The sequence below is a fragment of the Myotis nattereri genome (genome assembly GCF_964212035.1).
Source record: "Myotis nattereri genome assembly, chromosome: 16".
Taxonomy (NCBI): domain Eukaryota; kingdom Metazoa; phylum Chordata; class Mammalia; order Chiroptera; family Vespertilionidae; genus Myotis; species Myotis nattereri.
In genome coordinates, this window is record NC_138091.1 from 18823920 (window position 1) to 18838168 (window position 14249).

Here is a 14249-nt window from a genome sequence, read left to right on the forward strand (position 1 = left end):
AGGCATCAGACGTCACCAGTAAGCACCGTCTGTCTTCCCGCCAGGCGTCCTGCTGGACATCCAGCAGCACTTCGGGGTCAAGGACCGAGGAGCCGGGTTGCTGCAGTCAGGTGAGGCCTCTACCCCTGCCCGGTCCTGCCCCTCCTTCCTGGGGGGTCATTCTCCGCTGGGGCTCTGCTTTGTGTACCGATCCCACTGTTGCCACTCACAAAGCGCCCCCCCCCCCCACCTCTGCTTCTCTTCTGGCAAAAGAAATGAAGCTGCCACGCCCCTGCCCTGAGAGGCCTGGGAGGCCGAGTGCAGGCCAAGGGCCCAGGTCCCTGCGGGCGGCTCCCAGGTCCCTGCGGGCGGCTCCGGGGCCTCAGGGGACCCAGGGCTCCAGGTTTCATCCGGAGGCTTGAAAGGAGCTCCTTAGGGTCAGTAAGTTGGGCGCTGTCCTCAGGGCCCAGGCAGCCCTGTTTCCATATCCCCCCCCCCCACCCCCAACTCCTTCCATTGCCATCAGCCGTGAGTTATCGCTTAGATTCAAATCAGGAACCCTCCTGGTCAGCCCAGAGCCCTTCCCAGACTTGGGGCAGGAGCCTAGATCCGGGCCTGAGGTTCTTGGCCCCGTCTCCCTTGAGGCTCCGGGCCTTCTGACTCTTGGGGAGGCAGGGCTGGAGCCCCTGGGCCAGGGCAGGGTGGCAGGTCATTAAGCAATTACCCCTGCCTGTCGGCCCCTCCCTGCAGGGTCCATGTCTCCCTTGTCCATGCCCTGCCCACTGCATGGCCCGGGTGGGTCTGAGCTCCTGGCTCCCTGGCCCTCTCACTAGTTGTGGCCATGCTGGCTGTGTTCTCGGCAGGCCCCTCAGACCTGGGCCGAGGCTCAGGGCCAGCGCCGCGTCCCAGCCTTGCTGTGCGGCGGGGCCTGGCCCCCTTGGCCCTGGTACCCCCGGGCCCAGGGGTCCACCTGACTTTGAGGCCCAGTCAGATGTGTGGGAGGAAGTCCATAGTCTGCATTCCAGGCTGCGAACCCCTTCCCCTGCCTGGGCTCTCCTGGCGGGAGGGGTGGAGTGAGCTGGCTTTGTCCAGGACCCTGCCTGACCTGTCTAGGTGGCATTCCAGTCGAACAATGAGTTCATACAGCCTGGCTACCTGTTGGGGTCTTTGGGGCTCAGAGAGAGGAGGGGGTGTGACAGCTCCGGGCTCATCCCTACTACGTGAGAGCTGACACAGTGAGGACTGGGGCAAGGCAGTGTGGTCCAGCACCTCCTAAGGTCCCTGCCATTGCAGATGTCACCTCCATGATGACAAGGATGTGAGCCCAAACCCCCTCCCCTGGCCCTTGCTGGGTGTCCCTGGCTGGGCGTCCCTGGCTGGGCCAGAGCAAGTCAGCCTGCACTGGAGTCTGGGTCAGGTCCCTCCAGCCTGGGCTCTGCACTTAGAACAGCGGTTCTCAACCTGTGGGTCGCGACCCCTTTGGCAGTCAAATGACCCTTTCACCGGGGTCGCCTAAGACCATCCTGCATATCAGATATTTACATTACGATTCATAACAGCAGCAACATTACAGTGATGAAGTAGCAACGAAAATAATTTTATGGTTGGGTCCCAACATGAGGAACTGTATTTAAAGGGCCAGAAGGTTGAGAACCACTGATTAGAGAGTTCAATCCAGGTGGGAGCATGGGAGGGAGCAGGCTGCTGAGCTGGGGAGGAAAGGGCAGGAGGGAGCCCAGCCACCAGACCCTCCCTCTGTGGCCCCTGGGTCACTGGGAGCTGCTGAGCTTCATCCCCTCCTGGCCTTGGCCTTGCTGACTGATACAGAACAAGGCTCTGCCCCAGTCTCTCCACTCAGCCCCACTAGTGAGGTCAGGCCAGTGCAGCCACCCAGCGAGCAGGTGGGAGGGCTCTGAGGGCTGTAGCGCTGCCACAGTGATGTCCCAGGCTGCCTTCTTGGCTAAGAGAGAAGTCGTGGTGGTCCCTGCGATCCCTGGCGACCTGGCCAGAGATGGACAAATATCCCATAGGCATCATCTCGTTTGATTATTCCTCCTCCAAGCTTCACTTTCTAGATCAAGGGACAGAGGCTAAGAGAGGGGAAGTGACTTGTTTAAGGTCTCATGGTGAGACAGTAGCAGGCCTGGAACAGGAATTCCGCATATACTGTCCTCTTGGTTTGGGGAGGGAGCACAGATGGCCCCTGGATTGGTGAGTCTTGTCCCAGGTGTCCGAGAGTCTGGATCTCAGCGTTCTCAGGGGGAGGGGATGGAGGTGGGGGCTCTGGGCCATGATGAGAGTCCCAGCACTCTCAGAGACCCCCTAGTCTTACGCCCTGACCCTCACCCTAACACCTACCCCAGCACAGCTGGGATGGTTCCTAGAGTGTCCTCACCCCATTGGCCATTTGAGCCAACAAGCCAGGTGAGCTAGACCAGGAAATGGCCCAGTGGGCACCCAGGCAAATCACCTAATTGCCTGGGCCGCAGGCACCTGTCTCTTCTCCAAGCCCTGATAAGGTCGGAGACAGGTGGAGGGCGCCAGCCAGGTGTTGGTGCTTGCCCGGATCAAAGGGCCAGGGCTGAGAGCCAGTTGTCTGCTTATTTCTGGGCACCGGGGGCTGCTGGGCCAGGAGACAGGCTGGGATGTGGCTGAGGGTGAGGCCTGGGCCTGCCCCTGCTTTTCCGGTTGGGACCAGAGCCGGAACCTGGCTTGGGAAAAGTCTGCTTTCTGTAGCCCCCTTGCAGGTTGCTGGTAGCTCAGAGCTGACCCCCGAGTCTCCAGAAATCTAGCTCTGGCTCCTCCTGTTTGGGAAACCTGGGCCTCCTTAACCTACACCTAAAGAGGCAGCTGCACGACAGGCCCTGAGCTGGGCTCTGCCACAGATGCAGTCCCTGCTCTCAGGGAGTCCCCTCCGATGATGGGAACAGAAAACATCCAGTCTCCAGCCAGGCCTGGGGGCAGGGGGCCCAGCTCTGCCTGGACGCAGGTGGAGACGTTCCTCAAGGAGGGCATGTGAGTGGGGCTTTGAAGGATGAGTTAGAATTTATTCAGGGGAAAGAACGTCTACTCAGTCTGTCAGATTGCGTGGCTGTGAGAAGCCTTCCATTCCCCTCCACACTGGATGAAAGATGCTGGGAAACACCTAAATCACACGGCTGAGCTTGAACGCTGAAGCTAGCAGGACAGTTTCAGGGGCCACAAGCAAAGAACTGAACTCACACACAGGAGTGGGAGCTGGTATTAAAGCCCAGTGCTGCAGAGTGTTTTGGGAAAGTATGTCTTAGACGCTTCTTACAGTATTTTTAATGTAAACATTAAACGTTTTTATTGATTTCAGAGAGAGGAAGGGAGAGGGAGAGAGAGATAGAAACATCAATGCCAGAGAAACATTGATCAGCTGCCTCCTGCACGCCCCCTACTGGGGATCCAAGCTCACAACCCAGGCATGTGCCCCGACGGGAATTGAACCATGACCTTCTGGTTCATGGGATGACACTCAGACAACTGGGCCATACAGGCTGAGCTCATGTAAACATTTTGTATGATGAAAAAAATTTAAATATCCATACAGTGTAGAGAGGATAGTACAATGACCCTCCATCTAGCCATCACCCAGATTCATCAGGTATCTCCGGGCTCCGGGGTTACTTTGTTCTGAGGAGCGGGCAGTGCAGGCTTGGCTTCTCGTGTCGCCGGGTAGCTTGGTTTCCACTCAGAGCCCAGGCAGCTCCCTGATTTCAATCTGTACCCCCAGGCCGGTAGGCAGTGTTTCCACCTGTGGAAGACATCGCCTTCCTGGTTCCGGCTTCATGCAAAGCCTCGTCCAGCCCCTGCCCTGTGCAGTTCTGAGACTTCCCCTGCCTTTCCCATGGAGACCCGAGGTTTCCAGGAACCCAGCAGAGGCCAGTGCAAAAGTGCTCGTTAGGGAAGCCTTAACGATCCAGATCCTGCCGGGGACGCAGGGGACCACTCCCGCTGAAGACAAACTCAAATGTGAAATGGGTAGAGCACACACAGACACCCACCTTGGAGGGAGGGAGTCAGCTGGCCCGGACAGTGGGAAAACCAGCTCCCGGAGAGCCGCAGAACCCCTGGAGGGGCCTGAACGCTAGGCAGACTCAACTTGCAAAGCTCTCGGGAGAGAGTAGGATTTGTAAGGCAGGAACAGTCCCTGATTACAAAAGAACAGGGAGACATCGAAAAGACCTACATTTTAAATTCTACTAGAGAAAAATCTAATGGTTAAAATTAAAAAGGGTAATAATTAGCATTCTTAACAGGTAGACTAGACCCAGTTGAAGAGAAAATGAGCAAGTTGGAAGATGGAGCTGAGGAAATCAGCAGAAGTGCAGCCCGGAGCGGGGAGAGTGAAGGTTGTGGCTGGAGTGTGGGGGGGTGAGAGGAGAGTCTGGATAGCAGGCAGGGTCTGATGGTAAAAGGCACCCGGGCTTTGTCTGGGGCAGTGGGGAGCCAGAGAAGGTTTCAGGGCAGGGCAGGTGCCTCAGGACCTTTTCTCCGGGGCCCAGTGTGGGAAGGGATGGAAGAGGAGGCTGGACAGCATTTCCGGCCTAGGGTTTGTGGAGTCTTGAGGAAGTGGGTGGGGGGAAGACCTGGGGGGAGGGGGGAGGCGTAGTGGGGACAGAGGACAGAGGAAGAGCCAGCTCAGACTGAAACCAGACAGCGCATCTGCTTTGGGGCTGAGTCTCCTTCTGGCCTTGCTTCCCTCCCCACTTTGGCCAACGTAGTGGCATCCTCTGCTTTGATTCTCAAGGCAAAGCTGGGCAGCCCCTGTGGCTACTCCCCCAGGACCTCCTGAGGCCTGAGGGGCCCACCTAGGGCTTCTGTCCCAGCAGACTGTAAAGGAGAAGTGGTTCCCGCAGGAAGTCTGGGCATGGTGGCTTTCAGGCACTGCTGGGTCCAGCTGTCCGGGTCCTCCCCTCATCTTGGCTGGCCTGGGCCGCCATCCTCCACATCCCCCGGGCAGGGAGGGCACTAGGCAGAGCCTGGCCCCTGCCCACCCATGCTGCCCGCAGGATGTGGAGGAGGCGGATCTTTTCCAAATCACAGGCCAGCCAGATCTGGACTTGGTAAAAATAGTCCTGGTTCAGCCCGGGCCAAGGTGGGGGCTGGAGGCGTGCTCCAAGGCCACAGTGTGGGAGCCAGGGCTCCCCAGCTCAGACCTTGCCTACTCCTGCTCCAGGACCACCTTCTGGAGTCAGACGGGGAGCATGTGCACTGAAGGTGGCTCAGCAGCCTGTGGTGGGTCCCGGGGTGTCCTGCCAGGGCACAGAGGCCTCAGTGGGGCTGTCCTGAGCTCCTGGGTGCTGGTCCCTCTGTGGGCCCCCAAGGGGAGAAGGCCTTCAGCCAGTACCCTGAGCCCCTGGACTGCTGTGGGGTGGACAGATGGTGCCCATGCCCTGCCTTCTGGTGACTCTCAGCCGCAGGAGGAGGGGGCCTGGCCATCCCACTGGAAGCGGGTGAAGTTCAGCCCTGACTCCCCCCAACCCCTGTTCCCCCACCCGCCCCATCCCACCCCCTCCCTGCTCGCTACTCCATTGTCCCAGACCTGTGGGCTCAGCACACGTGAGCTGAGCGTGAGCTGAGCGTGAGCTGAGGGAGGGCTTCCCCACACCGGGCCACAGGATGTCCTCCTGCGGGAGCTGCTGGGAAAGCCAGCCCCGGGGAGATGAGGGGTGGGGCAGCCGCGTTGCCCAGAAAGCTCTCCTGAAACAAACAAAGCCGGTGGGGTGGGGGTGGGGCACAGGGAAGCTTCTAGCCGGGCTGGTCTCTATTTGCAGCAGAGCTGCCTGCCCTGCTGGCCAGATTGGCCCCTGTGCCCTGCCCGGGACAGGCTCACGCGCCCCTGCCTTTGTCTGTGCCCTTCCTCCTGCCAGCAGCATCTTTCCTCCTGTTCCTGTCGTGATCGATTGTGGTCAGCCCCCTCCACTGGCCAGGGGAGGTCCTCTCTCGCCTGCCTCGGGCTGAGCAGAGGGGCAGGCTGCAAAGATGGGTTGCATCTCCCATTTCCCAGCCGGGGCCACTGGTTTGTGGGGGACTTGCCCAAGATGACACTGACCCTCCTGACCCTGGACTCCCTTGTCCCCAAGGAAAGGCACTGAGGGAAGAGGGAGCCCGGGGTCAGGAGGGTCAGATACCATCTTGGGCAAGTCCCCCCATGTATCAGTGGCCTCAACTGTGACAGGGGACAGACATGCTGAAGCTCAGGGTGGTGCCTGGTGACCTCAGCAGGCTGGAGTCAGGGCGGGGATAGGGAGTACCTGCTGCAATAGGGGTGCACCTGCAGTCCAGGGTACCTCTGCCCACCCAGGTGAGCAGGCAGAAAGCCGGGGAGTGGGGTGGGGGGTAAGGGGGAGCTAGCAGCTGCCTCCCTGCTCCGCTGCAGGCAGGCAGGTGGGGATGGACCAGGAGGGTCGGGGTCTGGCCAAGGCCCTGCTCCCTTCCTTCAGCCCCTCTCCACCCACCAGGTGGAGCAGGAAGGATGCTGTGGTTCTCGGCTGCCCGCTAACTAAAGCCCAAACCTGGTCCTAGTGTTTAGGGCCCATCCTCACTCCACGCCTTATCTCCGCTGCTTCCTCCAGCTTCCTCAGCTGTCGCCTGACCCACTTTCTCACTGTCCCCAACACACTCTGAACTTTCTCTGACCTTGGGATCATCGGCCGGGACCACCCCCCTTCCTAGCCTGACAGTCCGTAGTGTGATTGAGAGCAAGGACTCCGGAGTCAGACAAATTGGGGGTTAAATTCTGGCTCAGCCACACACTAGTTGTGTGATGCCACTCCTTTCAGCCCCTATGGTCCCCTCTGTGCGATGAAGACAATAGTGAGACTCAGATGAGAGAACCTGTGCTTATGTCCAGGGCACATCCTTGGGCCTTGCCTGTAGTGAATACCCCGTAAATGATAGCTGAGGTTATTATTAACAAAAGGCATGGTGCCTCCTTCACCGTTATACAGGATCGCTTATAAGATTTGTAGTTTATATTTTAAGTATTATTATCATGGCCAGTTGCTATGCATCCCTCAATGCCCAGCACCGACAGCACCACCTCCAGGAAGCCTCCCTTCATTATCCTGGCAGGAGCTGGCCTTCCTTGCTGGTTCCCTGACATTTTAGCCCTTTACTCTGGGCAACCCACGGATGGGGTCTGCCCCCGGGACCAGACAGGGTGCAGCTCCCACTCTGATTCTTTTTGCTCACTCCCCACCTAGCACAGACAGGCACAGAGGGAACATTCTCCCTCCCCCCTGAGGTGTGTAAGTTCTAATGAGACCGACATCTCTTTCCTGCCCGTATCCTGGTTTGATCTCAGAAAGGGCCTGGGAGACAGGCCCAGCAGGAAAAATTATTTTTCTAGAGACGAGGAAATGATTTCTGCCTTGATTAATCTAAACAAGGGCCCAGTGTGGACTGGGCGGGGTGTGGCATGAAGCACCTTACGATCCTTATCTCATCCTCTGCCAAGAGCAACTGGGGAGTCGCTACTTTTATCTTCATTTTACAGATGAGGAAGTTGGCCTGCTGGAAATGACTTAGACCTGCGCCTCAGAGTCATTGTTAGATTTTTGGGAATCGTGTGAGCTGGTTTTTAAATACAACCATTATTAAAATCTAAATTATGTAAACTTACGATTATACAACTTATATGAAAAATGAAGGTAATAGCCATGGCCAGGGGTTGGGTGTCATCCCGTGCACCTAGAGGTTGCATGGGACATTCCCCGGGGTTTGGGGCTCCATCCCCAGTAGGGGGTGTGCAGAAGGCAGCTGATCAATGTTTCTCTCATTGATGTTTCTCTCCTCCCTCTCCCTTCCACTCTTTCTAAAACCAATAAAAACAGCCCTAGCCTGTTTGGCACAGTGGATAGAGCGTCAGCCTGTGGACTAAAGGTTCCTGGGTTTGATTCTGGTCAGGGGCATGTACCTTGGTTGCAGGCTCCATCCCCAGCCCTGGTCCAGGTATGTGCGGGAGGCAACCAATTGATTTGTCTCTCTCACATCGATGTTTCTCTCTCTCTCTCTCCCTGTCCCTGCCACTCTCTCTAAAAATTAATGGAAAAATATCCTCGAGTGAGGATTAACACCCTCCAAAATAATAATAAAATAAAATTAATAAAAACATGTTTTAAAAAAACACAAATGCCCTAACTGGCTTGGCTCAGTGGATAGAGCGTCGGTCTGAGGACTGAAGGGTCCCAAGTTCGATTCCAGTTAAGGGCATGTACCTTGGTTGCAGGCACGTCCCCAGTAGGTTGTGTGCAGGGGGCAGCTGATCGATGTTTCTCTCTCATTAATGTTTCTAACTCTCTATCCCTTTCCCTTCTCTCTCAATAAAATACATTTAAAAAAACACACAAAAACACAAAGATGTTAAGTACAATTCATCACTTCTTAATTATTTTCTTAATTGTTTTACTCTTATCTGTGTTCTTAAAGCTACTTACTTCTATTATATCTGCCTGGTAGAAATACTGTATATACCAGCAGTTCTCAACCTGTGGGTCGCGACCCCTTTGGCGGTTGAACGCCCCTTTCACAGGGGTCGCCTAAGACCATCCTGCATATCGGATATTTACATGACGATTCATAACAGTAGCAACATGACAGTGATGAAGTAGCAACGAAAATAATTTTATGGTTGGGGGGTCACAACACGAGGAACTGCATTTAAAGGGCCAGCAGGTGGAGAACCGCTGGTATATACAGTGCTGTGTGTGACAGTGGCATCACAATGGTAGCTTGAAATCAGCCAGGGTGGGAGTCTTTACACCGTGGAAATTGGCACACAGCGTACATCAGGAGAGCCAGTGGTCCAGCATTTGCCAGCACACCACTAACTGAGGCGCGGAGAGGCTGTGACCTGCTTAGGTCACCCAGCTGGGAGAGAGCAGAGTGGACTTAGAACCCAGGCAGCGTGTCCCTGGCGCCCACTTCTGTGCATCTGTATGTTGATTATGTCCAAGGCCCAGTCACACATAGCTGGGATTAACAGGCCCCCACACACCCCATACATACCGTTCCCACTAGGACAGGAGACCGCCATACCCTCCAGCCAGCCCTCTCTCCCCTAGTTCACCTCCTTCCCTCTTTCCTCCCCTCCCCCTTTCTCTTTACCAGTCCAGCCTCCCTGGGGACTCGGGTCTTGAGAGAGCAGCCCAGCCCATGTGCACATTCAGCCTGGTGTCAGAGGCCAGTCACTGGCCACCTTGTCTGCCCACTCCCAGCCTTTGTCTGGCCATCTGCCCATCAGCTGTGGGACTGACTTCCTGGGGGGGGCAAAAGGGTGGCTGCCTTGCCTATTGACCCAGACCTACCTTTGCTTGCTGGCCTCTTTACCCCACCTGGGACCTCCAAGGCCCCTCCCATCGCCCTGCCCTTGTCTTGCTCTGGAAGAACAAAACCAGGTCAGATCACTGCTCTGCTCACAGCCTCCAGTGTTTTCCTTTCTCACCCCCCCCCCCCCCCCAAGTCACAGCATCACAATGGGCCGCAAGGCCGCAACCCATCTGGCCTTTCCCCTTTGCCTCTTGTTCCAGCCACTCTGGCCTCTTGGCTGTTCTCAGATGTGCTAAGTACACTCCTGCCCCAGGGCCTTTGTACTGCCATTCTTGCCCCAATATATGCATGATTTGTTTTTTTTCCCTCCTCCTCCAGGTCTGTGTTGAAATGTCAGTTTCTCTGACCCTTCTATGTTATTTTTTAAAAAAATATTTTTTAATTGATTTCAGAGAGGAAGGGAGAGATAGAAACATCAATGATGAGAGAGAATCATTGATCAACTGCCTCCTGCATGCCCCACACTGGGGATTGAGCCCAAAACCCAGCTGACGCTTTATCCACTGAGCCAAACCAGCTAGGGCTGCCTGTTTTGTTGGATGGATGGACGAATGAATAAATGAATGAATGAACAAATGAACCACAGTGTTTCCAAATGTCAGGGAAGCCTTGCAGCCGGCTGGGAGGGAGGGTGCTGTGATGTGTCAGGGGAGGGACCTGGCGTTTCGGCCCATTCTGCCCTGACTGGCTGTGACCTTGGGTCGCCCCCTTCCCCTCTTCCCCAAGTCTCACGGGGAAGGCAGTGTGGCCGAGCATCAGGACCGCTGGCTCTGGAGACAGACAGGCGGTATCAAATCCCCACTGGGCTGCTCACTACTGGTGGGGCCCTGGGCAAGTCCCTTCTCCCCGAGCCTGTCTCCCATCTGCGAGGTGGGACGGGCTGCAAGGATCCACAGGAGGCTGTGCGGCGAGGCCTAGCGCAGCTCCTGGCATGTAGAACCTGTTCCACGAGAACATCTGTACTGTTTTAAAAGTACCCAAGGGCTCCCCTCCAGCTGGGTAAGTCGGGGGCCTGCATACAGAGGATGGGGTCGTAGAATCACCTGAACCCAGAGGGCCTTTCCTGCCGCCCCTGGGCCCAGGCCTGGCTGAGGCTGCTTCCCCATCATCATGGACATTTATCCTTCACGCGTGCTTCCTCTCTGGGGCTGCTGCCTCGGGCCCTGGCCCAGGCTAAGCTCAGTCTCCTGGGCTCTGGCCTCGAGCTGGCGTGGTGCGGGCAGGTGGGTCCAGGCCCAGGGACCCTGCCCCAGCCTCACGCTCTCCTCTGCCCGGCCAGTGTTCATCTGCAGCTTCATGGTGGCGGCGCCCATCTTCGGCTACCTGGGCGACCGCTTCAACCGGAAGGTGATCCTCAGCTGCGGCATTTTCTTCTGGTCGGCAGTCACGTTCTCCAGCTCCTTCATCTCCCAGCAGGTGAGCCTGGCCGGACGGCCTGTCCCCTCCGCTCCTCCGGTGGGTGCGGTCTGCTGGCCTGTCTTCGTCTAGACTGGGGGTTCCAGCCCCTTTGCTCCAGCTCCAGAGAGTATCCTCCAAGGACAGTGGGATGGGGGGGTCTGTGGGGACTTTTAGAAACTGGCCCTGCAAATAGGGCCTTCCCCACACTGGCCGGGACTGAGGGACCCACAGCCCAGCAGCCGGACTCTCTAAGCTGCCTCTGACCTGGGGCGGATGCGAGGGACACGGGGAACTAGGAGTTCCCTAGTCTGGCCTAGGAGTCGGGACCCAGTGGGTCTGGTCCTGGCCCCACCATCACCTTCTGTGAGCCACGACTCCTGTCTCGGCCTCCCACAGTTAGATGACCAGCTGACTACCTGGATCAAAGTCTTAGGGAAGCCAGCGTGACTTCAACATGAGGAAGATGTTTCTTACTCGGCTCCCACAGTGCTGGGTTTGAATACATCAATTCTGTTGCCCACTCAGCCTTGTGATCTGGAGAAACTTACTTAACCTCTCTGAGCCTCAGTTTCTTTATCTCTAAAATGGGGATAATAGTGCTCAACTTAAAGGGTTATTGTGAGAAATTACTAAGCCAAGACTATCTAGGCCCTGGAACATGGCAGGTGTTCAGCAAATCATTACTTTTACTTTCTTCCAAAAAGGAGATACGTTGCTTTGAGAGGTAGTGAGTTTCCCATCACTAGGGAAGGACAGTCAGCAGAAGGACAGTCACATGATGGTGACAGTAGAGGGAGGTAGAGGGAGAAGGGGAGAATACCAGATCTGTCTCAAGAAGTTTCAGCTTAGAGAACAGAGGAGGAGACCCTGGCCCTGTCCTTGGGAGCACCCAGGCTGGGGGTGGGAAGATGTGACAGAAGGTCCCATGTTTATTTTTTTTATTTTTATTTTTTAAAATATATTTTCTTGATTTTTACAGAGAGGAAGGGAGAGGGATAGAGAGTTAGAAACATCGATGAGAGAGAAACATCGATCAGCTGCCTCCTGCACACTCCCTACTGGGGATGTGCCCGCAACCAATGTATATGCCCTTGACCAGAATCAAACCTGGGACCTCTCAGTCCACAGACTGACGCTCTATCCACTGAGCCAAACCGGTTAGGGCAAGGTCCCATGTTTAGAGCCTTCAAGATGTGCAAAGTGCTGAGAGTCGATGTAAGGAGTGCAGTCTCTTAAAATCCATGGTTCAAGGAAGGCTTCCTGGAGGAGGTGGCATTGAGCAGGGCAGGCAGGACAGGGAGATGAGGCCTTTTAGTGGAGATAGCATGGGCAGATGGAGCAAACCCATGGGTGCAGATGGTGGGGTGTGTTCAGAAATGGAGGAAAAGAGTGTTTTGGCTGGAAAGGAAGGCAGGGAACAAGTCAAGGAGAGCTTCAGATGCCAGGCGGGAGGGCCTGGGCTTCCTCCTGAGGGCAGTGCAGAGCCCTGGAAGAGTGTGAAGAAGGACATGGTGAGTCAGAGTTACATCGATCGAGAGGAGGTTGGAAGCCAGGGCAGAGGGAATCAGCAGGTTTGGGGATACAACTTTGCTTTATGGGCTGCTTCAGAGGAAGGTCAGGTTCAGGAAAGCTCTGAGCCGTAGTGTCAACCTGACACCCACAGTAAAAAATGGGGCCTGGACCAGAAGCCCCTAGGGCCTCGCTGGGCTTGCCCTGCCTGGCCAGGCCCCTGGTCTTCTGATCTTTGGTGCTATTTCTGGGACTGACCAGTGAGCCCAGGACCAGGATGCCAGGGCTGAGCCCCTCCAGGTGTGTAGAGGAGAGAGGGTCGGGGAGAGAAGATGAGCAGAGGCAGAGAGAGAAGCAGACAGATCACCCCAATTACTCTATAATAAACTCACTGCAAGCACAATCTGAGTCCCACAGGATTCTGAAGTTAATTTGGCAGAGAAAACGCCTAGGAACAGCCAAGGACATGCTGAAAAATAACAGCGAAAGGGGACTTGCCCTGTCAGTTAATCCAACATGGCTATTCTACCTGGAACAGCAGAGGGACAGACGAAGCCACCGGGAGACACAGTTCTCCTTCCTGTGGGAACTGGGTGTAGCATGAAAGCTGCATCTCAGGGTTTCGGGAGAACTGACTGTCCATCTGGACGAAGCATAAAGTTTAGCCGGTATTTCGAACCACACGTCAAAATAAATTCCGGATAAGTCAGAGTAAAGTAAAAAGCAAACTATAACCGTGTAGAACTATGAATCAACAAGCAAAAGACAGATAAACCCAGTGGGAAAATGGGCAAAGGATAGCGACAGACAATTGCGGGAGAAGATACCCAATGGGCATTGACAGTAGGAAGAGACTAGAGCAGGGGTGGGCAAACTTTTTGACTCGAGGGCCACAATGGGTTCTTAAACTGGACCGGAGGGCCGGAACAAAAGCATGGATGGAGTGTTTGTGTGAACTAATATAAATTCAAAGTAAACATCATTACATAAAAGGGTACGGTCTTTTTTTTTTTAGTTTTATTCATTTCAAAGGGGCCGGAGGATCCAGCCTGCTGGCCGTAGTTTGCCCACGGCTGGACTATACTCCTCTCAAGTAATCAGGGAGATGCAAATTAAAACAACAATGAGATAGCATTTCACACCCATCAGATTGGCAACAATTAGAAAGGCTGGCAATACTAAGTGTTATTCAAGCTGCTGGTGGGAGTGTAAATGGATAGACTCTTTGGAGAGCAACAGGGTTTTGCAAAATTCTAGCTGTGTAAATCCCACAGCCCAGCCTTTTACTTTGAGGTCTATGCCCAAGCCAGAAACTCCAACTTGGGGACACAAGTGCATGTGAGGATGTTTGCTGTATCTTAAAATAGAACAAAAGGAAGACTAACTAAAGGACCATGACGGGGGGAAGCCCAGATAAAATGGGGTGTCTTCATCTTATGAGACTTTTTCTTTGTTAATACTCATCTCAGGATATTTTTTTCATTGATTTTTAGAGAGAGTAGAAGGGAGGAGGAAGAGGGAGGGAGGGAGGGAGGGAGGGAGGGAGGGAGAGAGAGAGAGAGAGAGAGAGAGAGAGAGAGAAACGTCAATGTGAGAGAGACACATCATTTGGTTGCCTCCCGAACGCACCCGGACTGGGGCCAGGTATTGAACTTGCAACCCAGGCACCTGCCCTTGACTGGAATTGAACCTGAGACCCTCCGATGCGTGGGCCGGTGCTGTAACCACTGAGCCACGGCAGCCAGGGCATCTTATGAGACTCCTAATCACAAAAGAAGGAACTAGATCTATATTAAAAGATAAGAATGAGGGAAAGAGCAAGTTGTGGGACAAGATTCATGGAATGGTTCCTTTTATGGTCATTTTTTTTCAAAGCACATGGGACACTAAATGCTGTTTGTTCATTGGTACGTGGGTGTGCAAGTAACAAGTGCACAGAGCAGTGGTCTGGGGGGAGGGGCGCGGGGGGGGGGGGGAGTGGAGATCAACAGGATCCCTGGTCAGTC

The 14249-nt window shown here is 55.1% G+C and overlaps 1 protein-coding gene across 2 annotated transcripts in view; it reads left to right on the forward strand.

The window, feature by feature from the left end:
* The window catches only part of SPNS2 (SPNS lysolipid transporter 2, sphingosine-1-phosphate), a gene marked incomplete at its 5' end in the record, with an annotated part of 37181 nt that overhangs the window by 13886 nt on the left and 9046 nt on the right, over positions 1-14249 (forward strand). For both annotated transcript variants that reach the window (XR_013996960.1, XM_081109316.1), the window contains 2 exons: positions 45-110; positions 10616-10752. Coding sequence is in view for 1 of the 2 variants with exons in the window: in XM_081109316.1 (XP_080965442.1) it covers positions 45-110; positions 10616-10752 (203 nt within the window). The remainder of the gene's footprint in view (positions 1-44; positions 111-10615; positions 10753-14249) is intronic.